The sequence below is a fragment of the Lissotriton vulgaris genome, chromosome 7 (assembly GCF_964263255.1).
Source record: "Lissotriton vulgaris chromosome 7, aLisVul1.2, whole genome shotgun sequence".
NCBI lineage: Eukaryota > Metazoa > Chordata > Amphibia > Caudata > Salamandridae > Lissotriton > Lissotriton vulgaris.
Window position 1 is genome coordinate 1,106,981,155 of NC_141695.1, and position 27,033 is coordinate 1,107,008,187.

The window sequence follows — 27,033 nt, forward strand, 5'->3', positions numbered from 1 at the left end:
TCTCATCCTCGGATGTGCTTTTTGATTCCAATCTTAAATTTTTCTAAGATGCGATCTTATAGGGAGGTGCAGGGAGGTGCTTATCTATTTGCAAAAACTGTTTAAAACAGATATTTGTGTTGCAGTGGAAAACTTTGATCAATGTGCACTGGGAATTAGAAATAGGTATGGGACAATGGAATGTACTAAGTTAATCACACCTTGATTGTTAATATGTATGTGGCTGCTGATAATTTTAAGACCTGCTTCAAAGTTTGATATAAGTGTGTTGTTTTGGAAATGTGAATTGTTTTTACGGTGTGCTTTTGTGGCTCTTTATAAAGCTGAATAAAGATTATTTGACTGACTGGCTGAGAAAAACAACCACTGATTAAACAGGACAATACCATCTTTCTTCTTTGTATTTTTAAGTGTATATTTGTATCTACTTGCTCTTACAATCATTAAATGAATCAGTGGGCAATGTGTACACAGAAACCTGCAGGCTGTAGCCAGGAGGATTAACAGATGGTGGTCACAGTGTTGTGAGTCCCCCATAGGGCCCAATGTAGTTTCCCCTATGTTAGCCTAAATACACATGTAATAGGGCGCTTTTGCTTTGCACGCGTTACGGATAAACACTCTTGTTTTTGTGCCACATTGTTATTCTCTAAATAAGCTGCACATGTTTTGTTATTTCGCTTTTCTGCAGGGATTCAGTCTGCACATTTCATGCAATGCCAAACATCATTGTTCCCTGTCCTGTTTCTCTGTGGTTGGACACAAATACCTAGACATAATAGAGAGATCCAGCTGCTGTTTTCCCCACAGAACAATTCTTACCACATAAGGCAAGGCTTGCTCTAAAAACAGAGTGAAGCTTGAGGAGAAAAGAGTCAACGAAGGTCAGGTAGTCGGAAACCAATACTGGGTAGTCTTGATTCAACCTTGTGCCTCTTTAATCCATCACCAATTTATCTCCCTCTTTTAGGTTCTTTTCCATTCTGCTTTCTTTTTGTCACAGTTTTTCCTTCTTGTTCTTCCTTTTTCTATATTTGGTGTTTTTCTCTCTATTGCTCTGGATCAAAATTTGTTGAATAAAAATAAATGCAAGTCCCTAAGAATGAGTAGGCAAAGTGCATAAAAAGTGACATCACAAGAAGACAGACAAACAAGGTGTGACTCGCTTATGCTGCACATGCCAACCTTTTTCCAAGCCAAGGGCCAGGCACGGATGGCTATACTCTGAGCTAGGCATAGCCACTAAACCGATTCTTTAGGAGGTTGGGTTTAGACAGAAAGAACGGGATCCAAACACTCATAACAAAAACATAACAGCCAAACAGAATGTTTCATGACAATTATTTAAATACAAATCTATGTTTTAAGTAGTCCAGGGACAAAAAGAACTAAAACGTGTTTGTAAACCCAAATTCTTAAACTCAGACTGCAATTGACTATGATCAATATTTATAGCTCAAATATTATATACAAACATTGATTTATTTGTACATCAATGTCCAATTTATGTGCTTTTAGGTTTGGGTATTTGACAGCACAGTTCTTAAATAGTGAGTTGTGGTGTCACTCCTTTCAATCACTGGCTTTCTTCAACAACCCTCTTTCAGTCATTGTTTTGAGACTTTGTCAATCATGTCTTATCTCATCCCAGTGGAGTATTGATCTCTCACCTAAGGCTATTGGCTACTTGTGTGTATCCTTCCACTCTCACTCAAGTGCTACCTCTCTGTCTGCTCCAGCTGGCGCTCTCCTGTGTATGTCTCTCTATTCCTCCTGTCTATTCCCTCCCACCCAGCCTCCTTCCCCTGTGTTCTGCTTCCTTGCATCTCCCTCCTGCCCTGTTCTTCTTCCCCGGTGGACCTAATTCCATTGGCTTCAAACCCCTGGTATCTCCCTTCCACATTTTCTTGCCCTTTGAGCTCTTTGTTCCTCCAATTTTTCCTTCCCTCCCAGCAGCTGGTCATATTTATTTTTTTCATTTCATAGAAATGAAAAGTGGGATGTACTGAAGGCTTCAGTGCTGTCAATAAGGCCCTCAATGAGCTCATACGTCAAAAGAAAGTCTGGTAGCATGGGAGCATTTATTATAGTCTGCCATACATTTAATCTTTGGCTTTAATATGTTTACACTGCATGCACGAGTCCATTAAACCAAGAGCTACTGTCTTTGCCAATGCTTGTTAATCTTTTTAACCTTGTAAATAGAGCATGACGCAACAGAAAACTAAGCTTCCCCGAGGTGTAAGTTCATCACTTCAGTCAGATCCCAGCTTTGCCGATAGCTGTGTTTGCAGACATTAGGTAATAGTTTCATTCTTAGCAATCCCGTTTCACTTTTCATCAGAAGATTGCAGCTTGCACACTCCCAGGGTCACCTTTCCACTGAACTAGGCACCTCATCATGCATTTCAAAGCAGGGTGTGCGCTTACATCACTACAGCGGAATGCAGATGTTGGGAGGGCATTTCAAGTGAAGAATATCCCTTTTCAGAGATTTGAAGCAACACTTTTGTGATCAAAGCGTTGTGAAAACGTTTTACGGTTTTCTGAAAAGATTCAGCCGTACATTTGTAATGCATAATTAGGCAATGGCTATACAACAGGCCCTGTTAAAAGGTTAAAGTTATATATCACTAGATGGAAAGAAAAATCTGAAAACTACGGTGACTTTTATGTAAATTCGACCTGTGTACATCTTGGCTTTTTTGCCTGTTGTCCAGTCAACTGCTCGCACGCCTCTCTTTATGTTTACAGATAAGCTTTTCAAATCTACACCAGGTTTCATAGTGGCCTGGGATTGACCGACAGAGGACCTGCAATGCAAAATTGCGTAATGTAACCATTTTACGATGTCCACAGTTCCATATTTATTTCTTAATTTATTAAGTTTTATAGGCATAGTAAAAAGACTGCTACCAGCTATACACCATATAGTAGAAGGCAGCGTTTTAATTATGGCTGAAGGGATCTAGTAGAACAAGCATTTGCAAAGCAATAGGTTTCGCATTTGTGAGAGTTTAAGCTATTGGCATTGGAAATGATCATGCCTTTTATTTATTTGTTTTGATAATTAACACATAAATAAAGGCATTGCTATTAAAGAAAATAGTGCTTGAAGACTAAATACGACATGCAGTGTAACAGCAGTAAAAGGGCCTGTCCTCATGAGAGGTTACAAATGAAGACAAGGCGGTATTAAGGAGGGACTAACAAGCCTTTTAAACAAATCGGAAGCCAGCATGCATAAAGGACAATGACATAAGCCAATGAAAAATATGGGCGGAGAGTGGGTGGAGCTTCAAGTCCATACTCGAATATAGCATGCTTCGCAGAGCAGTGCATGCGCTTCTCAGGCTCGACCTAAAAATTACAAAAGTTTGTAATATTGCTCATATCAGATTGTGGCTGTTTTACTATTGCTTCCATTTTGCTGCAGGCAATACAACATAATGTAGTGACTTTGAGGTAAGCATCAACAGATCTCAGGCTATGGAAACAAGGAACTATGTTTTTTATTACAACTGCACTCTGTGAGGCCGTCCGTCCACCACAGAGCATTTGCTATCTTAAAAATGTCTCACTGCCCTACCGGAAGGACATCTTGAAGTGCAATATAGAAATGTTTTTTGTGAATGTTATTATTGTTATTTTTTTCTTGCAGGTTGATCTTCACCTAACAATTAGACGGTACTTTGGTAGATCAAATCCAGCTTTACACTAGGAAAAGTCATCGTGTTTTTTGTGGTAGGTAGTTGGTTAAGATCTATACAGAGCAAGACATTAAACTGATATATTAATATACCAACATTAATCCTTGTTGAGGTTTTTTTTCTTGCGTTTTAAATACCAGCGTTATTCTGCAGAACAAATGAAAAATTGTCCTCGTTTTAGCTTATTGTCTATGAAAAAATACATGGGTCCTTGGGGGTAGAGGAAATACTATCATCAGGACTCATAACCTCATAGAGAACCGGATGTTGGCACGTAAAGGTGTACTCTAAACGGGGCTGTGGAAGTAGTGTTGACGAAGGGATGGGGGGCAAGCTCTCTCACTGTAAGACATACAAAGCTGGGGAAACACAAAAAACAATCACTTCTAAAAAATGGAATTATAGAAAAGCAATGTTTCTGGAATACGCAGATTCGTCCCTCTTTTAACAACAATGTTCTAAATGGAACATAAAGTGAACGATTTTCGTTTTAATTAAGAATGCTATGCCCAGTTGCACAAAGATACTCAGTCTAAAACAAAATACCTTGCAACGCTGTACCACTCAGTTTGATGCCTATACCACTCCTGTTCTAGCCCCAAATACGTTTTTATTAGGATTCAAGATACTCAATCCTTTTTATTTATATTACGTGGTATTTTACCTCAAAACGCTGTTCTATACAGACAAAAACGTTTTAAACTGTCCTGCATTGAGATAATACCATTAAAATGGTTTAGCAATGCTTCTCTGGAGTGTTGAACAGAATTCAAAGGATTTCAATGTAGGCCTAAATGCTTTCCATCTACTTGACCTGATTCAGTTGGGCATGTTCCCCGAGCACCCTAATGAAAGTAGAGATGCTCCCATTCGGTAGAACATCGCAACTAATGGCCATAAGACTGCTACATGGAGAGAGTTTTCCATAAGACAGTGAGTATACATTACAACATTGTAGCTGCAGGAAGCACAGGCAATTTTAGTAGTTGCCGTAATCATATGTACCCTAAAACACCTAATGGCCTTATTTAGAGTTTGGCAGACAGAGTACTTTGTCACAAAAGGGGCAGAGTACCATTGTCTGTTATATTCAGAGTTGGATGAATTGCCGTCTTTCAGCCAGCGGTGCCCCCTTCTGGCAAAGCTGGCAAAAACAGCTGACCAGCATCCCAACAGATTTTAGAACATTGGTCAAAGTACCTTAGGCTGTTCGCAATGAGGGTGGATGTACTTTTTCCTGTTCGGGGCCAACAGAGAAATCCTGTTGATCACAAACAGGAAAGCAGAAAAAATGATTCCTGCCTGGTGAAGATTTCTAAATCTGGCGCACGTTCTTTTGCATGGGTACCAGAGGACATTCCTCTGCATGTCCTCGAAGCCAGGGAGACAGGTTGCCAAACTGTAACTAAAATAATACATTTCATCACTTCATTCCCTCGGAAGGATTTCTAAGGGAATCTGGATTATCTCATATGGATATTCAGAAATTAGTCACCTGGATATTTTAAAATGTATACCAGTCCTGTTAAAAAACAAGCCGACTTTGACCCTGCCCAGGTCAATAAGTACCACCCAAACATTGCTGATATTAGTAAAAGTGCTAGAAATATCAACAGTAACTTGGATACAAGCCAACCTTGGAGACTGAAAGTTAATTGACCCAAATCAATCAAGTTTCACCTGGAATAATCTACTATAACAGCCTTCCTTCTGGTTTGGCATGATTCGCTTAGCATAACCAATAGAGCTTCTTCAGTTTTTTAATTCTCCTGGGCCTTCCAGTCGTGTTCATTTTGCTTTATCTTCCCATAGTAATGTTTGGATGTATATTGCACGAACATGCCCAGAAGCATTAGAGTGCTTTAAAATAAAGAGACATATCATCATAGTAAGTGCCATGGTGGAAAGTCATAAGAAAGTAACATCATAATAAACGTGGAGTAATTCAATACAGTGCCAAAAAAATAACAAACATATAATGTGGAGAAAAAAGCGTATTAAAACTGACTATATATATATTTCCACCGACTAAGTGCTAGAGACCTCAGCATGTAACTGAAGCCTAAGAGACAAACTATAACAGCTTTGAACCAATAGTAAGAGACTTCCATGAAGCAAAACAAGAAGTATCTTCAGGAGCAACTTCTAAGGACAAAAGAGAAAGAGGGAGAGGAAGGTAAGGGATGTCACTGACAAAGGAAACTGACACAAGATTTAGATGGAGTGACAAAAGAGGTGTGAGTTTCAAAGATCAACTGAGTCTGAATGGAGCTTCTCTGGAAAAAGAAAGTTTAGGTTATTATTTTAATAAAGCTGGGGCTTAGTGGTTCATTACGCTAGCGGAAATGAGTCACAGATTCTAGTCCCGCTGCCTAAGAAATTTTGGACTAATGTGTGCTCTTTTCCGAAACATGGTGTTTCTAGGAGACACATTTCTGCACGGGTGTGAAGAGAATGATGGAATCCTAACAGCCTCATCGTGTTACATAAGTAAAAAGAGGAGGCTAAGGAGTAACCTTGTGCGTGATAGTAACTGCCTTGTTTAAAGATCTACCTTCAATGGGGAGCCTCTGAAGCTTAGGTAGCATAAGTGAAATGTGATCTATTGTTCTGCTTCCAGTGACCAATCGAGGCAATGCCTTCAAAGTTGTGCGGTATGCTTTAGGCAGATCTATTAAAAGCGAGTTGCAGTAGTCACTTTTAGATAGCACCATGAATTGAACGAGGATCTTGAATTTTTGTGATGGGATGAACTGATGGATTCACAACAAAAGTCGCAATACGAGCTGTATACTTTTGACCATAGAATTGATTAAAGGTTGATATTAAGACTTTTGTCTAGAACAATATAATTTAATATAATGAAGAGGACCAGAAGCAGGACTTTGACAGGCTTGGAATGTGACCTTTCTCACCAAACCTAGTCAGTGAGTAGAATTTGAAAAACATGTCTACAAATGCGTGCATTGCTTTTGAGCGTTCCCAAAGTAGTTTAACCAATCAGTCTTTAACTGAAATGCCTGGAGTAGTTTGCTCACTTCACTATTTAAATTCTTGATCCATTTCTGGACATTAGAAAACTGCAAAGATCAAAAAAATATTGCACTTTAAACCAGGTCAATATGCACCATGGATTCACCAATATTGAATCTTGTATGGTTCACAGATTCCTTTCGTTGAATCGATATAAAAATGAATCAGTGTCAGTCCCAAAAAATTGAAGTGTCAATATTCAATAAACAAATTAAAATAGGAACATATAAGTCACCTTCACAAGCTCCTTCTGCTGCATAAGTGACTAGTCACTAGACTGTGTATTGAATTATTTCCCATACTAATCAAAAGTCCTAGAGAAAATGTCACTTGTCATCCCATTCAAAGCAGTAGTATAGTACATGTCAAAACGATTTGCTGCCATATGGATTGTCGTAATTCTATAAAACTCTTCACCAGAAAGTCAATGATTGTCCTCAAAGAAAAGGAATCATGCCACTTGCCTAATGACCCGAGAATGTGTTATGCAACCTGTCGAATAAATTACAAACCTAGTTCAAGATTAACCGTATTTCTCATACACTTGTATACAATATTGTTTCATTGTACCACAAAAATGTTTTTTTGTTCTTCTATTTCCTGATTTACACAAAAATAGAAATTAAATAATAAATTACATGAAGGAACTGTTTTTGCTGTAGATTATACATCGTTCATTGGATTTTAAAATGAAGTATAGTATGCCTTTTTAGGTCGAGGTACTATCCGGTTCTGCCAAAGGCAGAACCGTAAGAAGCGAGATCTTATGTTTCTTAGAGGGGCTCTTTATCCCGCCTCTAATTTTGGCTCTCTCCCATTGGCTGGCTTCCTAAATGGAGGCCAGCCATTGGAGGAGAGAGCTGCCCTCCAAATAGGCTCCGTCCTTTTCGGATTTGGAGGTGTGTTCGGTGTTCTTCTTTCCACTTTTTAGCCACGCCCACCGAACACGCCCCCAAATCCGAAAAGACGGAGCTTGCCGGCCGCAATTTTGTTTTGTTTTGTTGAAGGTGAGCCTCGCTGTCTTCTTGTGTTCCCTTTGTTCGCACTAGTGGTGCGCATCTGGCAGCTCTCCTCTGTCCCGTCCCCCCCCTCCCTCCGCCCGCAGCTCTCCTCTGTCCCGCTCCCCCCTCCCTCCGCCCGCAGCTCTCCTCCGTCCCGCTCCCCCCTCCCTCCGCCCGCACCATGTCCTTGTGTTCTCGCTCCGTGCACACTGATTTGATTCCCAATGCCATGTGGTGCTTATGGCAGTGTACTTGTGCTCTCAGTGAAAACTATTCTGGTTCCTAGTGCCATGCTACATTTGTGGTTGTGTACTTTTTTTCTCCTTCCGTGCACACTGGGCTGGTTCTCAATGCCGTTTGATGTTTGTGGTTGTGTCCTTGTGTTTTCTCTCCGTGCACTCCGTCCCGCTCCCCCCCCTCCGCCTGCAGCTCTCCTCTGTCCCGCTCCCCCTTCCCTCTGCCCGCAGCTTCCTCCGTCCCGCTCCCCCCTCTCCCTCCGCCCACACCATGTCCTTGTGTTCCCGCTACGTGCACACTGATTTGATTCCCAATGCCATGTGGTGCTTATGGCAGTGTCCTTGTGCTCTCAGTGAACACTATTCTGGTTCCTAGTGCCATGCTACATTTGTGGTTGTGTACTTTTATTCTCCCTCCGTCCATCACAGTTCTTTCCATTCTACCAACACTAATGTCCCAACCTCGCACTGAAAAACACTGCCAGCAGCAATGGGAATTTCCCTGCACGTCTAGCAGACATAGCCTGAATACCAACGAAGTAGCCTACTCTCACACATGGAACTGCTGCAGGGTGAACAGCACAGGAAGCCTGCTTCAGACAGAACAGGTGTTACATGTGCAGAATCTGTGCTAAATCTCACTCGATGTTACAGCACAATCCACACAGACGAGACACCTCATCCTCCTCCCCCCTAGACTTAGAGCACCAAGAAAGTTCAGCGTGTTCCCTAGACGTGACATGAGATTCATTAATACCATGCCTTTCTAGGTCCAGCAGTCTGGTAGGGATATGCTTGCAAAACCAATGGCATTCTACCTTATGATAAAGTCATAACGTTTATGATTGGTTAAGTGGACCACAAATTATTCTTTCAATTCAGATGCGGCTCACTTCCTCTTGGGGATTTTACTAAAAAGTGGGGAGCTGAAAGGATGGGGCACTGTCCCAAGTGCCAAGGTATTGGGGAAAGCTTGAATCACTTTTTGTATGTGTGTCCACTATACTCTGCCCCTAGAGCCAAATGGCTTAGGCCGGTATGTAGAAACCTAGGTACCAGCTCGGCTGGTGAAGCAAGTAGAATGTTAAAGACCAATCTGGACCCTCTAATTGTTGTGGGGGTTGCTAAATATTTGGGGTGGGCCTGGCTGCTTAGAAGTAGGTTCATCAAAAGCAATTTAACGGGGACCTAAAAGATGTGATTGTTTTACAACTAGGCCCAGTATTCTGCTGAAATATGTTTGTATCTGAGCGTTACTGTAAATTTTTGTAAATATGTACAAGAAGCTGATTAGCTTGTCAATGATTTAATACTTGTTTTAATTGCTTTTATATGTATAAACTGTATTTTATGTCTTTTATGATGAACTAATCGAATAAAGACTTCTTGAACAGTGATTGGTTAAGTGTTATTGGAGTAGTGTGACTTTATTTCCTTATCACGTTTTACCTGCTGATACTGGTTAAAACTGGCTTTACATGCTCTCACAATGTTTGCAGAGTTTTAGTTCACATTTTTAGAAAAAATAGGTGCTCTGAATATTCAAATAAGGGGTTTCAGATATGTTCGCTATGTTAATACCACCTTTGGTATAGCGTCTAAGCTATGGCTGGTCTCTCTTTCCTTAAAAGCTAATCAAGGATTTTGCCTCGCAATTTTTTTTTTTTTTTTTTTTAGGGGAAACAAAATCGTATCAATTTTCTCCAGATATCACAGGTTGCCAGTTTCACTGACCAGTTAATTTAAACAGTAAAAGATTATTTTCCCGACATTACAATCTCGGACCCTTCCAAGTGTGCTGTGTGAATCATGATTTTTTTGCAGTCTGTGATCCAGGTCTCAGTTTCACTAAAGAACTGCTTCTGAGTGGAAACCAGGTCTGAGCGCATGCGTGCTAGAGCCGTAGAAGGTAAAATAGGGCCTAAACCCTTTTGTTAATCTACAGTTAATCTCGCTCTTGATCTCTGAATTACACATTCACCTGGACTTTCATCGTGGTGAGATCAAACTTGAGGACTGTGAGGCCACTCGCGTGCCACCAGCATGTTCTACAAATGTTAAGTAGTAATAACAGTGGAGAAGGAGACGGGTAACTAGAGCACTTTGTGTGAAAAATTAGAGCCATGGTCGGTTTTGACGACGTATGTAAAAAGTTTGGATATGAAGAGGTATTCTGCTTAACATCAAGTACACACTATTTAAAAAAACAAGAATTAAAAAAAATCTTGCTATGCTGTTTTGCAAATACGTGGGTACCTGTTTGTAACGTACTTTACCTTTCTCAGGTAGAATGAGTTTCATTTGCTTGATCCTTTTTTTGGCAATCTGGTGAACGTTCCATCTGCAGCCTTATTTAGCAGGTTGAATTCCAAAAAGATAGGCCCACTGTTGCCAGTGCCCGATCCAAGCTTTATCGTTTACTATGGTTTGTGTACAGTTTAGAGTGATGAGGCGGGGAATGTGTTTGTGCCATGTGGAGAGATGTGAAGTACAGTGGTTTTGTTTGCTCCTTCTGCCCTGGTATTATTGTCCATTGGAGAAACTATAATCCTGTGCAATTTAAATAGCTATTCTGTAGATTACTGACTGATTTAATTGTTTATCATGTCACGTGATAAGCGCCGGACTGATGAAGTCTTCCAGTGCATTTTTCTCCCCGTTTTGAAAATGACAACGCCATTTATTTAACGATGAAGCTATTGGCAATGTAAATGACAATGCCATTTATTTACGATTTAAAAAAAATGTCATGTGCAATGCCAATAGCTCTACCTTTAATAATGCCGAGACCATTGCATTGTAAATGCTTGTTAGTTTATACGAGTCAGTCCATTCTGTCTAAGGCATTGAAAGACTTTAAATGATGTCTGTAAAAAGTGCAGATCCCACGTGATCCAGGAGGAAGCCAATAATCATAGCCTTCCCTGCTCATAAAGTACAGCCTCCTGCAGAATTCTACAACAGTCATATTTTCCCAATAGCTGAGCCTACCTTCTACAAATGTCTCTCCCTGTGAAGGAATATCCTGTCTAAATGGCCTGCAACTCTTATTAAGAGTAAAGATCCCACAGTACAAAGAAGGTATAATATGTTCTGCCTAATGTAATCAGTTTAACGTACTATAAATAATGCAGCGGATTGCACACAGTGTAATGTGATCAAAGAGAGAATCAGCTGAGATGAATAACGCTGTGGTGCATACTGTACAAAATAACTGAATAAACTAGTTATAAATCAGCAATAACGGTTCCCTGTATAGACACAGCACAAAACATTATTTCATCAGGACCTACTTCTGAGTCAATGCTGTATTTGCGAGACTGCATCCTTCGGTCTTCTGTGGGGTCTGGAGTCCATGTTTTGCCATCACCTCTGAAATGAAAAAGTCAATAGGCGAGTGAGTTCATCATAGATATTCTCAATCCATTAATTTAACATTACACTGATATCCCATTGAGGAAAGTTGGATGGTTCTAAACTTGTGTGTACCTCTTATGATCAATATATCAGTACAATTTAATCAGCCTGTAAACAATTTTCAAGTCAATATGTATGTAAGTTTAATAGTAACACTTCTGAGCACACTTTGGTACCAAAATTATTTTCCAAACAATACACCAGTAGAGTGCTCTATAATCCATTAAATATATTGTCATGTTCAGATTGCATCTGATATACCTAACTTCAAATGGATATAAGAACAGAAAACAAATAGTGTCCACTCAAAATCTGCAAAATAATCTTATTCTAGATATATGTCAACACGGGGCACTCTCTATATGAAATTCTAGTTGTCAAAGGCACATTTCACATAATAATATAAGTAGTTTAAAAACATACAAAATAGTGATACACAAAACGTCATCACAATTGCTACTTATATAATTTTTTATTCATAAACATACCGTATTTTCCGGCGTATAAGATGACTTTTTGACCCCTTAAAATGTTCTGGAAAGTCGGGGTCGTCTTATACGCCGGGTGCTAAATTTTAGGGTATTTATTCATGCGCTTTTATATAGCGCGGACTTTACCCGAAGGTGTCAGACCGCTTCACAATAGGAAATGGTGCTTTACAGGAGGAAAAAGTGACGTGTGTGCAAGAAGAGGACTTACTGCTGGTCTATCCCCGCTCTGTTCTAGACTTTGGTACAGCAGGACTTCACAAGAACAAAAACTGTTTAAACTGCCTAAAACCTCTCTCACTGCGCCGCCTCCATACAGTGTGGCAGGGCCCCTTGGTTCTTTCTAATGTGCTGTTCACATGTGCCAAAAGTGCTTAGTGGCTTTCACATACACTGACAACCCCTTGCCTCACATTGGCCGCAAATTGTTCTCACAGCCTCATATTGCCTGCACAGCAGTTGGCTCTCGTGCTGTGGGCGTATTGTATACTACTCACCAAACCGGCAGACTCCTACAGCCACTGACTGCTTCTCACAGGTGCTGACTTACACAGCACTCACTCACTAGCATTTGCATCAACTTCCTCTTGTGTCCTCTCACAGCCACCGCCTGACTCACATGGGCATTCAATGCTGCTAAGTGCCTGTAACAGAAACAGACCGGCAGTCACTGCATCACCTGTGCAACAAGTGAATGAATATTGACACTTGCGGTGAGTTTTTTGAAGAAATGGCTATGCAGGACTGCGTGGACTGCGTTGGAAGTGGGGGTAGTCTTATACGGCGAGTATAGCACGAAACCTACATTTTATCAAGAAAAGTAGGGGGTCGTCTTATACGCCGGGTCGTCTTATACGCCGGAAAATACGGTATGTAAGAAGTTAATACGAATCATTCAATCTATAACTTCATCACTCCTACAGCTACATTTTATAATTAAAAATATACAGTTGGTGCATGTCCTTTCGTTATCACTGAGCAGCATAAACCAACTTGGTTTAGGTTGTTGCTATCACCAATGTACAGCAAGGACAGTCTATAACGCTCAACCGATTTACACCATAGATCCAGTGCTTTACAAGGCCAAAGCCCTAGTCCTAAAAAGTTTGGATTCATCTTAGTTTCGGCATACATTGGATATTTGGCTTAGTGTGATACACATTGTTATTGCATTTTAAGGCATAAGGCCTTAGCCGTTATTTCTTCTAACACTGACTGGAGATCTACAACCTGAAAACAGCCAGAAAGGTTGCTCAGTGATAGATAATGCACCTTGGGTTTATATCTGATGTAATGTTGAGGATTAGCCTTTGGATTAATTTTCTTGAGAAACAAGTTGACCATTAGCAGTCATTGTATGGTTAATATGGATAGTAAATTAATGAAGAGTGATTATCCCTTCCTGTCCGACACCTCTCCTTCTATGCATTGATTCTTTCACCCCTTCATACCAGGACCCTAAAATATTGACTTTATTCACAATTACACCTGTTGCTCATTTTGGCCCATAGTTCACTCAACTGCCTTGACTTGAAGCGATAGAGAAGCCCACATTGAACAAAACTGTGGAATATCACCTGGAGAAAAGGCATGAGCGGGCCCACTGCACTGTGCATACTGAACATTTCTGTACGATGTTCAGGATGCGTCTTAGGCATTAGGTAATATTCTGCAACCCACTCACCAGATATGTTCTCATAACCTGGGTGAGCAGCTTTGCACATTAGCACAACATGGGAATTTTCCAAACAACTGTAAACTGCTGACCATCACCCTTTCTGCAGAGAGGAACTCATTTTGCAAGAAGGCCAGGCCTGGTACCTTGCGATAGTAGATGCAGGAAGGAGAACCATCACTGATGTTCACTATCCTTCAAGGACTTTGCTTAGGCCATTTGATTAATGATCAATTGCCACTGTCATTACCACGTGCATTATATAGGCCCAGATCTATATTATAGACGTGTTGAACTGGTCAAAAGACAAGGCAAATATGTAGGAACTGTTTCTACTACATCAATATGGAATGGAGCAAAGACATGTGGCCCAAATCGATATTACAGAAACAAATTGAAATGTGGATATATATATTGCCAAACACATGGAACACAATTAAAAAAAAAAATAATTTTACACTTGGAATTGGCATTTTAACTAACAGATTCTGGCCTTTTTTTTAAAAACCAAAAGGAGCAAATTGGTTTGCTCTACTTTTTCTATTGATAGGAAAAAAAGGTAACACCGTTTTTTCTATAAATCTAGCCCTTCTGTTAGATAACTAATTTAGATAAAGTGGTGTTTGCTCTGTTTCCTATCATGCAAGCACCCAAACTGGTATAGAATTGACGTGTCTTGTTTTTCTTTCATTTTGCATCTGTGACAATGTGCATTATTACCACTCAAGTGTCGAAAGGAAATAAAACACCCCAAGTGCCCCTTGAATCTCATCTCTGTGAGTCAGGTGATATTAGCTGAATACTTAAATTGACATTTTCCAGGATTTACCAGTTCTAAATTAAATGTTTAGAAAACTGCTCCACAATGTTCATGGAACTGACAGCAAAACTCAAGTGCAGGGTGATTCCTTTATACTGAGTACCTCCTTGAATTGGATTTTCACAATTCAGAAATGTATTTTCACATGATTCTTACCATCCTGCCTCATGCCCATTTTCACTGTTATTATTTTTTCTTGACATAATCCTTCAATCTGTCCTTTCCTGTGGTATGCTAACCGTGATGTAGCATTCATGGCCATACTGAAATGTACCAGCTAAGTACTCTTTAATCCTTCAGCACTTACCTTTCTTATCTTATAAACACTATCTCACTAACATGTCACAGTAATTGTTCCTCAACAGATGTGTGTTGTTCCAGAAATCCCTCAAATCTGTTACCCCAGGCAAGACAACGCGTAATTATTATGCAGTGCTTCAAATATTTTTCTCAGGCCCTGTGGAATGCTAGATTGTGTAAATGTTTAAAATACTTTCCGCATTTGGCAGCTGCGGATCAAATGGTTTTCCAGCATTAGACTCTGTCGCTCAGTGTCAGTCATCTTTGTAGTAGCCCAACAGCAAAGGGCGTAGCTTGTGAGGGGGAGTGAGGGTGCTTGGGGTGCTACAACCCCCTAATTAATGTATTTTTTTCTGATTAATAGTTGCGTGCAGGCCGGCCAGAGTGGGAACAGAAACCAGCCCTGGCAACTCGCTTGACTGGCCCTTTGGGGAGTGGGGGTGCTGCTGAGAAGCGCTGTCCCTTGGGAGGGTACTAGTGTCAAGCACCGGTGCTGCTTTTGTTAAAGGGCGCTGCTACAAATCCGGACCCCACGGGTCAAAAGCCGGCCCCCATCCTTCCGGCCCACCAGGAAAACGCCCGGTGCCCGCTACGGCCAGCTCAGCCCTGCAAGCAGGTGCTTTCAGTAGGGTATGGTGAGGTGTCTGTTGGATTTCACCTGGGATATTTGAATGCACACCCTGACAAAAACACACTAACTCTTTCTCATCTCTGTTTTAAAAGTTCACAAAAATGTTGGTTATTTTACAAAATATTGGTTTTCTCTCTGTACTCCTACCAACCTGAGTTCTCTCCCTTTCCACTGCCCCTTAACCCCTTCGCAGTGGGAGTAATTCCCCCGCTGTGATGGGGGAAGGGGGCACGCACAGCGCCCCGTGCTCATGACGAGCTCAGCTCGTCATGAGGCTCAGTGCTTGTGTGCTCATGACGAGCTGAGCTCGTCATGACCACACCCGTTTCCGTGGAATGTTCAGCACAGCAGGGGAATTATCCCTGAGTGTGAGTGTTCCACGGCTCATGACGAGCTCAGCTCGTCATGAGCACACGAGCACCGTGCCTCATGACGAGCTGAGCTCGTCATGAGTATAGAAGGTGTTAAACCCCTTTCATGCGCCCTGCTTGTCCTATAATGTATTTTAACATTATATGCAAGAGTGATTGTTGGTAAATCTGAAATTTACCTCCCTCCCTAATCTTACTGACCAAGCTACACCCCTGCCGACAGCCAGTGCCCTGTGTTGGAGGGCGAGTTATTACAAATCACTCTGTGATTTACTAGCATGACCTATAACAGTCCTATTGACTCTAAAAGGAAGTGTTACATACAAAAGGAGGAGGGTCCCTAGAATCTCCTCATCAAATACTTTCCTTTCATTCAACAGTGTACAGCCGAACTCATTTATGCAATCAATCAATAATGCATTTTATTTCACGTATCAGAGACACTTAAAAAACTTCAAATAGATGGTATAAAAACGTGTACATTCAAACATTGATAGCCTATTGCGGATTTTAAAAATGAGCCGACAGCAAAACTATAAACCTGCTATTTTGTCCTTTCTCAATGAAGTTAATAAAAAATGCATAGTAAATGATTTATAAAATGTAAAAAAACAAAAAAAAAAGGTAAAGTGCAGCAATGTCTGTATGGAAGTACCATAACACGGGCAGATGCAAATATCTGCCAGGCTGTATTGTCCTGGAGAAAAACATAATAGGCTCAGGGCTTGACTGGGAACCCAAACCAGCCCTGGCAATACAGCTGCACTAACCACATGGAAGGGGGGAGATTATGCAACTGAGAAGCACTGCTGGCTGCTTTAGCACTGCTGTAGCTTTTGTTACAGGGGGTCAATATTGCAGCACTGCTGCAAAACCGGCCACCATTAACAAAACTGCCCCCCACAGCTCAGAAACAGGCCTCCACCCTTCCGGCTCACCAGAAAAACACCCGATGCCCGTTACGGCCAGTCCAGCCCTGAATAAGCTCCCTACAGTGCCAGACCTAAATTGGAAGAGTAATGCTCGCTCCCAAGTTCAGGACCAACTCCAGATAAGACTTAATGCTGCAACACGACTGTAAGATCATGTGTTGCCTTATCGTTGATTTTTTCGGTTCCATGTCTTCGCTCTGAAAATATAAATGATCCAAGAATCTCGTTTTGTCCTCTTTTAAAATGGACAAACTGCCCAGCTTTTCAAAATTTGCTTCAAGGTACATCAGCCAAGGGATATAAAACCCTTTGCCACAGGTTAGACAATCCATAATAATTGACTAATGAAGGTGTATATGAGGGTGTAATCAAACAGAGTTTTACAACAGTAACCGTTCCAATTTAATATAGTCCTCATGATAATTAATTCCAAGATCTTCATGGCATAGGTAGTGTGCAGTACGTGGTGACACAGACAAAAGACGTCTTGATCCGCCCAAACTACTGGGACAAAAGATCCTTTGTAGCAAAAAAGAATTAATATTATTTATATACAAAATAAAAAACTAAAGGGGCCAATATACAGTCTTGCCCTTTTTAGCCTGAATTATTCAGTTAGCCCCCCCCCTTTACGTCCATACCACATGGTCACTGTCAAAATGCTGTTCAAATTAGCAAGAAAAGTGACTAATGCAGTGTCAAGACTTAGATCCAGTAGCAGGTACCACAGCTTAGAGTGGTTTACCCTGTCAAAGGCACTGAGAAGTCCATAAATGTTAACTAAAGTGAGCAACACCTGGTGATAGTATACTTGCCAATCAATAGATTAAGATTTAGGCATTGCTCCATTGTGCCTAAATTCTTCCTGAAGCCATAGGGATAGGAACTCAAAATATTCCTCAAGTAAGGACTCATGAATTATTAAAAATACCTAAGTGACTTTCAGTTTAAAATGATTCAAGTGTGAGAGATTGTACTCACTGGATTCGACTTAATGAATTGTGATATTTAGAGTAACCACCATCCAGATTTTTTGTATATATATTTTTTTACTTCATACAGTTTGCAACAAAACACAAAATGAACACAATGTGTATGCTTCATAGTTGCCCAACATTGTTTTGCATGGACTTGTGTCCCTTCCTAATAACCCCCCACCCCAGTTTAGCATACATACACAATCATGAGATACCCAATACACTGAACAGGGCCCAAACACAGTAATCATGTTATAGGGATGTGTGGTGATTTCCCTCCTGGGCCCACTGTGTTTCTTATTAGTTTTGCCTCACATAACACATTTGTTTTTGTGCCATTATTTCAGGAATATGCTGTGTATGTTGTATTTTATTCAGTGATTCTTCTCGGGATTTGATCTACACATTTTGTACAAGGTTGCCTGGAATACATAAAAGCATAATGTACTGTTTTCTTTATCCCGGTCAGCAACAGCGCCTAACTTTTTTGACATAACACGGTAGCACTGCTGCAGCTTTTCAAAGCAGTAGTTTAATCATATAAACTGTGTTTTGTCCCTGTTTTTGGCAGAGAGGAGAAATGTAGCACAAATACCCGTCCCGGAACAAACTCATGTAGAGCCTGGCATGCAGCCTTGTGTAAACTGAATTTACACTCCTGAAGCAGACCACCTAAGTAGATACAGCAGGTATGGGGTCTGTGGCTAATACCAGAGATCACTAATATATCCCTATGCTCACACAGTGAGGATAGGGATAGACTGATAAATAATTTGCTATGGTGGAGTTGTTTATTGTATACAGCCTGCTCATAATGCTGATTACATTGCTTAGTTGTAGTTGCCTACTTATTGCAGCACATATGATTCATACTAGACTTTCAATAAATGTATTGTAAACTTTCTTCATGTCTTTCCTTTGTTTACTAAGGGTATGCATGATTGAGAAAAAAGGTAACAATCTGTTTCAAAGGTTCCCTTCGAGACTAGAGGGTCATGTTCTATGTTCCCAATATTTCCTGCTACTCTGGGAAGGTAAGGAGTTCAGGTGAGGCACTGTGAGATAGCTGGATTTGGGCCAACAGATACTGATGGTGTAGAGAGGATCAGCCCCGACATTCTGAGATCCTGTCATCCCAAGGCACAGATCGGCTTACCAGGAGAATTCCTGCGACAGGTGTACATATCACCAACATTTGGCTAAGTGTTCACTTTGATTGATTGATTACAGGCTCTCTCATGTCATGCGGTGCCTGCCTGCCCAGATTCCCAAATCATCCACTACTTTGTCATCTCTTCTGCTTATTTTGATGTATGTCTCGTCAGACAGTGCACATTCAAATGTGTTTCTTACCCAGTTGGGTGGTGCTAATGCAATTATCCCATGGCGATGCATCTTTTTGCAGACACCAGAAGTCTATTCAGTTGCTTAAAAGAGTTGGATCCCAGGGAACAATGAGCATTTTGCAAATGATACAAACAACGTGGCAGAAGGTCTGTTTTTGCAGATACCACCTGACCCATAATTTACAGTGGGAGTGCCTTCCAGAATAACCCTCCCATATTGCATGTTTATTGTCTATGTGGAGTCAAAGCAACTCTGATGCGTAAGTATCAGAAACTATTTACCTCCCACCACAGCCCTGGGTCAGTCATCTGCTCCCACCCATAGTGTGTCAACCCCACTAAGGAGAAACTAATGGGCTTGTCCTTGTTAACCTTGAGGCCAGAGAGGACACCAAGAGTTTCCAAGTGATGCATTAGTTTTGGGAGTGAGATAGAAGGCAAGGAAAGATAAAAGTGTGTCATTGGCATACAGGGACACAGTGTGAACTGTGTATCCAACCCACCAGAATAGGCCTTTCCTGATCATGATGGCTAATTGTTCGAGAGCTAGATCAAAATGGTGAGAGTGGGCATTCTTGATGTGTGCCTTACACAATATTCCAGCTCTCCGACACCATACCTCTTGATCTATTTCTTTCTGTGGAGCCTGTGTATAGCAAAAACTTGAAAGACGGGTCCAAAACCCATCACCTGCAGCACCTTTAGTGCATAGCCAAAACAACATTTTGAATGTCTACTCCAGGACAACCACAACCAAGGCAAGTTCCTTTGCACAGTCTTCAACACAGTGTAGTACATGGTGAGTCTCCATATAATTGTAGCCATGCTCCACCCCGGGACATTGATCCTGAGGGACTTCATTGCTTCCCCACAATCAGGCCTCAGTGGCCGGTAGCAGCAGCCATATGGAAGGGCACAAGCAGCAGCATCAATAATTAATTGCCCACCTCCGGCAGTTATATAAGTAGCCAGAAGGAGCCACCATGGGCAGGACGCTTTTCTTGCTGACGGTACTTGGAGCCGGGACCCTATCACAGGTGCGGCACCACCTCTTCAACTTTTGACTCGGGTCACTACCTGACCCTCGGCGTTCACCCTACAATAGCGGGACATTTTGAGAACTCTTATTAAGATTGGATAATGGTCATCGGGCTGCCGTCTTAGAAGGAGAACTAAGACGTCACGATCCGTCCTTTTGGGCTGTTTCCGACTTGGGGCTTATAATAGCATTTACAACCTAGAGAACTCGCTGCACCAACTGGAACCACTCCTGGCCTTCCGTATTAGGGTTGAAATTTCCCTATCCAGGTTACGAACTTTGACCTAGCGAGCACGTGGTTACTTCCGGCTCACTTACTTTGGTTGACTCACGAATACTGCCCCTTAAGAATATTATCTCGCCCTGACGAAGTTCCTTAAGGCAAATGGGAACGAAATGCGTTGGCTGTGCCTTTGCTTCACGAATAACCTTTGAATAAAGAAGAAGATATTTATAAATTACTTTTGTCACTGACTTCATTTGAGTGCACCTTCCATTCTGTTTCTTTGCATAAGTAGCCGGAAGGAGCCACAATGGCTCTCTCCATCTCTGGCTGCGCTCCAGCCAGTTGACGTCTCTATTCCCCCCCCCCCCCCCCCCCCCCCCCCCCCACCGCCTGGCCAGCATCAGTCAGGCACTTCAGCCTGGGACTGGAGCTGGAGGTGCACATGATTCCTCCTCTGCTGGGCCTACAGCAACGATGGCCCAAGCCGCCACTCCAGTCTGGTCCCCAGGGAGCTCACTCCACCAACCATCCCCATGGTCTTGGTCTTTCAGCACCCTCATTGCGGCATCTGCACCTCCCGCTGGAAGGCTCCAGTGCCGCTTTCTATCACTTGGGTGCAGTATTCCACCTTTGCTGTCAGGGCTTAAGAGTGCAGAGGTGGCTGGAGAGTGCTCAAAAGCAGCAGTCCATCCGCAATCAAGGACTCTTCATGAGTCTAGGCCTCCGGCATTAATTCCCCGCACAGGAGCCAGCCTAAGAGCCCCCAGTGCCACCAACCTCCACAAAAGGACTCTACAAGGCCAAGTCTTCTGAGCTGGTAGCAATCAGGCTATTGTTGGGGAGGATGAGAAAGTATAAAGACAGGGATAGCGTTGGTCCTGTCGGGCAACTAGATGGCCACACCTCTACAGCCTTATTGTATTAAAATAATAATAATTAAAAAGATACAGTTGTGCAAATAAATGTGTATATGTCCTGGATCGTTGTGCACTGTAGGGTTATTTTTCTCTAACAAGAATGATAGAGCACCATGTTATTCTGAAATTTGTAGGGGTGCATCATAATCACTGACAGTCAGCACTGGCATATTTACAGGACTGTAATAGCATGTAACCATGATAAATGTAGTACTAAAATTGCATATATGAGAGCTATTAGAAATGTAACTATGTAGTGTATGTACATCAAAGCAGAGGTTAATCGGAAATGTGCTTTAGATGATGCAGCATGTATTAGTTTATGTGTAAAGTGATGCATTAGAATTAAAACGTGCACCATATTAAAGCTTGCACGTGTAGGTTTGCTTATAAATGAAATGTAATGCTTTAGGTATTTATGAAATGAAATGTTCATAAGGTAACTTTAGCACTGCATGTTTAAATGTGTAAAGGTCTGATCGCATATACACTCAAGAGAAGGCCTATTTGTGATTTCTTATGTTAGCTGGATGTTGCAGGCCCAAAATGTATTTTTCCTTGGGAAGGCACTTTTTCTTAGTCAAATGTTGACTGTAAAATTTGTGTGCGTGCAACATTGATTTGCTCTCAGGCTTTCTGTTGCAGGTGCAAGGACACATGTCTCGTTAGGCAGAATAACTCTTTGTTTTAGGAGTTAGGATGGTAGGGGAAGGCGCCAGGGGAGTGAACTGGAATGTCGAGAAGATACTTTAAGCGGGAGAAGATGCCTGGGACCCAAGGTCGACCCAACGGTTTTTGGATGAAGTCAAAGTTTCAATGGAAAATACTGGAAGTAGGCCTGCCTGAAGGGGTGTGCGAAGGGCGTGCCCTGCTGTTTTGGTATTTTGTATTAGGGACAGTGCCCCGAGCGAGGAGAGGCAGAATTGGATCGACAGAGGTTAGGATAGGATCCAAAAGGAGCATCTTAGAACAAGCTCTGTAGCTTTGGCTACTCACCTATTCAAAGTGAGTGTACTTCTTAGGAAGTCTTCACTGCTGACACCTTTTCTCAGGCCTGGGAATGATGCTAAGTAGGGATGCTACTTTAGTGTTAGTGTAGGTATAGATTATTAATCTTTCTTTCTTTTGCTATAATACAGTCAACTCTTCAAGTGGGGACTGTAATAATTTGCCTGATGCTTTTAGAAGTAACACTCATCATCATCTTGAGTCGGTTGAGACTCCTGCGTAGGATTATGTTTGTATTAGTGCCAGTTTATTTTCTTAACCTCTTGCTGAGGTGCCTGTATATTCAGTTGTTTTTGACTTTGTAATAAAAATCAAAACTTTACTTGGTGGTCAGTAGTTCCTTTGAATCGAATCGATTTGGTTATTGATAAAATTGTGATTGGCAAAGTATTTCTCCCCTTTACACTTCTTAGCAGACAAAAAGATTGAGAACGGACGGAGGATTCTTAGGGTTGGTAAAATAATGTAACATTTTAGAAATAAGAATCTGGTGGCAGCAAGCCCATGAATACAAAGGTATTTAATACAACAATACATTTCACTTCTCCAACACTCACTCTGTTTGTTTTCATTCCCTCCTAAATTGAGACCTCCCTCTTCCCCATTTTTTGTCTCAATTCAACCCCCTCTTTCCGGGCTCCTGCTTTCGGCTTCTCTGCCACCGTCCTGAATATTACATGTTGATAAAAAGATTCTTTATCCTGTCTACTTTTCAAAGACAGACAGTACACTTAACAAAACTTTAAACTGCTGATGGTTTCTCTCTTGAAGGACTTCATAATCCACTCAACATCAGAATCTGCTCAATTGCTTAGGAACACACAGGAGATATATATATATTAAGAGGCACTCTTAAAACTAAAGGGCATTTGATAAAGGATTAACTCCGAAACGCGTCATGCCTATATAACCTCTTCGAGGCTATTGACGGAACGGTTCCGTCACGGCTCGCGGGTGAGCTGTGCTCATGACGGAATGGTTCTGTCACGGCCCGGCTGCCGCGCCTGCGCGGCGCTGATTTCGAGCCTGCGCGGCGCGTTTAATTGAGCGGGCGGGGCCGTGACGGAACTGTTCCGTCATGAGCACAGCTCACCCGTGAGCCGTGACGGAACGGTTCTGTCACCCGCGCGCCCCCCCACGACCGTTAGCGGTTAATAAATGGTTGTTTTATAAGCCTCGCTGTGTCGCCTCATCTACTTCAACAGAAGAAGATATATATCCAAAAGCTGCATCTCGCTCCCAGCATGCAGAACTTCGCCCAGGCAAGGATATATATTCACAGTATTTGTAAAACGCAAACAGAGTCACATGATGCTGAGCTGAGGTTCTGCCAGGGATCAAACCTTGAGCCCTGCACTCCGGATTATGCCGGCCTGGCCGCTCTGCCACACCTCTCCCTCAACTATATCAGCGATAGGTAAAATGAAGTTTGATTCTGCTCAAATGTCCAAAATCACTAAAATGTGGCAGTTATGGTATGTAGTGTACACAACACATGCCATAATAACATACAATGTCCACCAGGCACAAAACACACATTTGAAAATAGCATTGGAAAAAAAATTATTCAAGCAAGAGTTAAATCTGTAACATGATGCAATGTGATTTAACCTTAATCCAGAAATGTAACCCTTTCAATCCTTATTTTGGTTAAATACCTTTTTCTAAAGAATATGCACATCAAAATTCCAGTCATAAACCAAATATGCAGATCTGCAGAGTGTAAAATGCAATTTATTAAAATTGTTAATGGATGGTAGGGGCTTCGTGATCTACTCGTTGTTGAAAGTCACAGCCCTTTCCCACACTAAATAAAGGTAATACATTGGTGTAATCTCTTCAGCAGCTTTAAAGAAATGTGCATTCAAACTTCTTGGGAGGGCTTCAAAGGGTTAATGGAGAGGGACTTTTGTATATCTGGGCAAAGCTGGATCCTAGATTAGAAAAAATAAATGATCTTATTGACGGATAGCAAATGAAATGATAAATTCTGGCTGTCCTTACAGGATGCCAAGATCCAAAGCCGGTATCCTGAAAAAAGTGACAGGGGGAGAACAAATGGCCAACAGAGCATTGCTGGACAGGATGTGGTGGGGTTCCTGGATGGGCAGTTATAGACCCCAAAGCTAAAAACAAGTCTGTGTTTTTCCTCACAGGACTATAGATCCAATTTCAGTTCCGCGGATCTGCTACTAGAATTGCAAATTTATTGCCACTCACATCAAACACTGTGGAGCCTGGGGATGGCTCAGGGCATAGACATAGGCCACGCTGTGCTTCTAGACAAAAAGTACATGGCCTAAAGCTGCTCACTGCTGCTTCAAGGCAGGGGAGCTGGTACGAGGGCCTGGCTTCTGATCAGGCTTTTTAGAGCCCATCACGACAAAAAAACAGGTGATGAATAGAATACTTAAATTACTCTCAGCCACTGGCTATCACTTTGGGCAACATTTCAGTGGGAAACAACCATTACAACACAGTCATTACAATGCACTACCTTTACAACTCAGCTGTTATAATGCTACTGCCTTTACATCGCATGTCAATACAACACATGCCACTACAACGCATGCCATTACAACGCATGCCATTACAGCGCATTATAAGGTAAGTAATGGAGATCTTTTTTCTTTAGGGTGGGTATGGGTTTTGGGGTACATGGGAATAGTCATTTTAACCCCTACACTATCCAACACTTTCCCTACTGTTGCACTCACTGGAGTGTTGATTGTAATTTCTACTCCTACACTATCCCCACTGTTACCCTGAAAGCATTATGCGTTGTAATAGTATTCGTTGTAATGGTAGTTTTTTAAAATAAGGTATAATTGGCATACGTTGTAAAATCATGCGATGTAATGGTGGTTGTGATGTAAAACCATGTTTTAAAGGGTTGCGTTGCAATTGTTTGCGCTGTAACGTCATATATTTCAATCCAGTCCATCATGTTTCACCCATTATGCCATTCTTGGGATATACCAGCCATATGCGCATTACTCTTGGTCCTGCTATAATAGGAACACTCCAGACCAAGTTGCCAGACCACATGCCCTCCAGACAGGAACACAAGCAACCTCAGACCGGTTTCGGCCTACTTATACCTTATCAGCAAGGTACAACTTGAGTCCTGTAGCACACATTGATGAAGGGACCCGATCTAGGTCACCCATTGCACAATGGATGCTCACTGCAATTAACAATTAGGCCAATACATATGCCTGAAGGCTATATGCAGCTGGTCTAGCCAAGCAGAGCATGTCACAGGGCCTTTTTGCAGGTCATGCTCTTCCCCTCACGCTTACTACGCACTGATGAAGGCAAAGAGCAGCTGGGACTGTGACAGGGTGACAGGGCCTGATCTAACAGCCAACTACCACTGACTCAACACATTCAAGTCCAGTACTTAGTGGAGTGATGACTGGGTGTGCAGGAGGTTGGGCATGGGGTGAGCTCTGCCGCAGTCCGCCAAAGGCCGTGCACAGCAAGCTTTGACGCACAGGAGTTGGGCATATGGCCAACCTGGAGGGTGTAGCAGGAGTGATTACATGGGAGCTAGGGTGCTAGGTCAGGACACAAGGGCAACCAAGAGCATACACGTGGAAGAAGACTTTCCACAGCTGGAGTTAAGCGCTTGGGACTTAGGCACAGAGCCTGGCCACAGCCAAAGCCCCCCCCCCTCCTCCCCCACCTGCAGGCCATCATAGACGATCAGGCCCTCCGAACAGGGGGCCGTATGTATGCACACAGGAGCTGCTCTGTTATCTATTGATTCCACTCAGCAAAGAGGTCGTCGTGATGGGCGGAGCATCGGATGTCAGCTGACTCTTGTCCTATCCTTCGCATTGCATTGGGGAGATCGCTTACATTTGTGGACTTGCCCCTACCTGCCAATGCCTAGATTTGACTTTCACACTCAGAGTGGGAGCGTAACTCTGTACTACAGGTGGGATACAGGGTTTGCAGTCAAGACGGAAGACATTACTGTTTAACTGCATGTATTGCAACTACCCCTGGCTGTGGCAGCCCTGGAAGCACTCAGGCCTGCCATAAAGAAAAGGAGGGGAGGGGGGTCAATGAGCACAGATATGAGCCTTTTCCCTGTGCGTAAGGGGGAGGCTGGTTTCTGCGCCTGCCCCAACTTCGACCATGCTATTGCGAGACTATCTTCATGTTCGCAACGCATTTTGCAAATTCCAACTCTTCATTTCTGCATTTCAGGACGCCCTCACACTTTATAGCCGTAAACAAGAAAATATTTTCCTATTCACTATGTTCCTAAAATCCATAACATGACACTGGCATACCATGTTGGCTGAGGAAGATTAGCCGCCATCAATCAGCACTCAATAACAGATGCCTGTGAGCATTTCGCTTCAGAGACACGGATCTGCTTGTGACAGAGTCATTCCGACTTGGATTTAGCAGTTGAAGCCGCCTGCCTCTTTCTCATTCTCATAAAGCCCAGAGTTAATCTCGCTGAAATCAAAGGCTTCGGCACAGAAAATAGAATTTTCCACTTAGCTCCAGTGGGCTTATGTGTCTACATTTTTGGGAAATTGGGGTTTATCTTTTGTGAACAGTCGTACTTCGTTTGCTGTGGGCCTGTGGATCCGCCCCCCCCCCACCCCCCCCCAGACGCACATATCCTGTACCTCCGCTTCCAGGGTACCTGAGAGGGGCTGACAAGCAGGGCTGGTTTGTGTTTTTATTGCTACGGGGAACATAGACAGGATATAATTTTATCGTGCACCCATGTTGTCTGTTGTTTTTGACATTCGCTCTGGTTTTTTTCCAAGTAACTAAGTTATAACATCTGTGAAACAAGCAGTAAAACTACATTTCCATGTCACGGTTTGTGATCCATAATTGTGGCATTTGACACTGCAATTCTCGCGTGAGTTCTAGA

The 27,033-nt window shown here is 42.2% G+C and overlaps 1 protein-coding gene across 1 annotated transcript in view; it reads right to left on the bottom strand.

Moving 5' to 3' along the window:
• The window catches only part of PDLIM4 (PDZ and LIM domain 4), a 732,081-nt gene that overhangs the window by 361,597 nt on the left and 343,451 nt on the right, over window positions 1-27,033 (bottom strand). Inside the window, exon 3 of the mRNA XM_086931561.1 lies at window positions 11,274-11,352. Within this exon, the coding sequence (XP_086787687.1) occupies window positions 11,274-11,352 (79 nt within the window). The remainder of the gene's footprint in view (window positions 1-11,273; window positions 11,353-27,033) is intronic.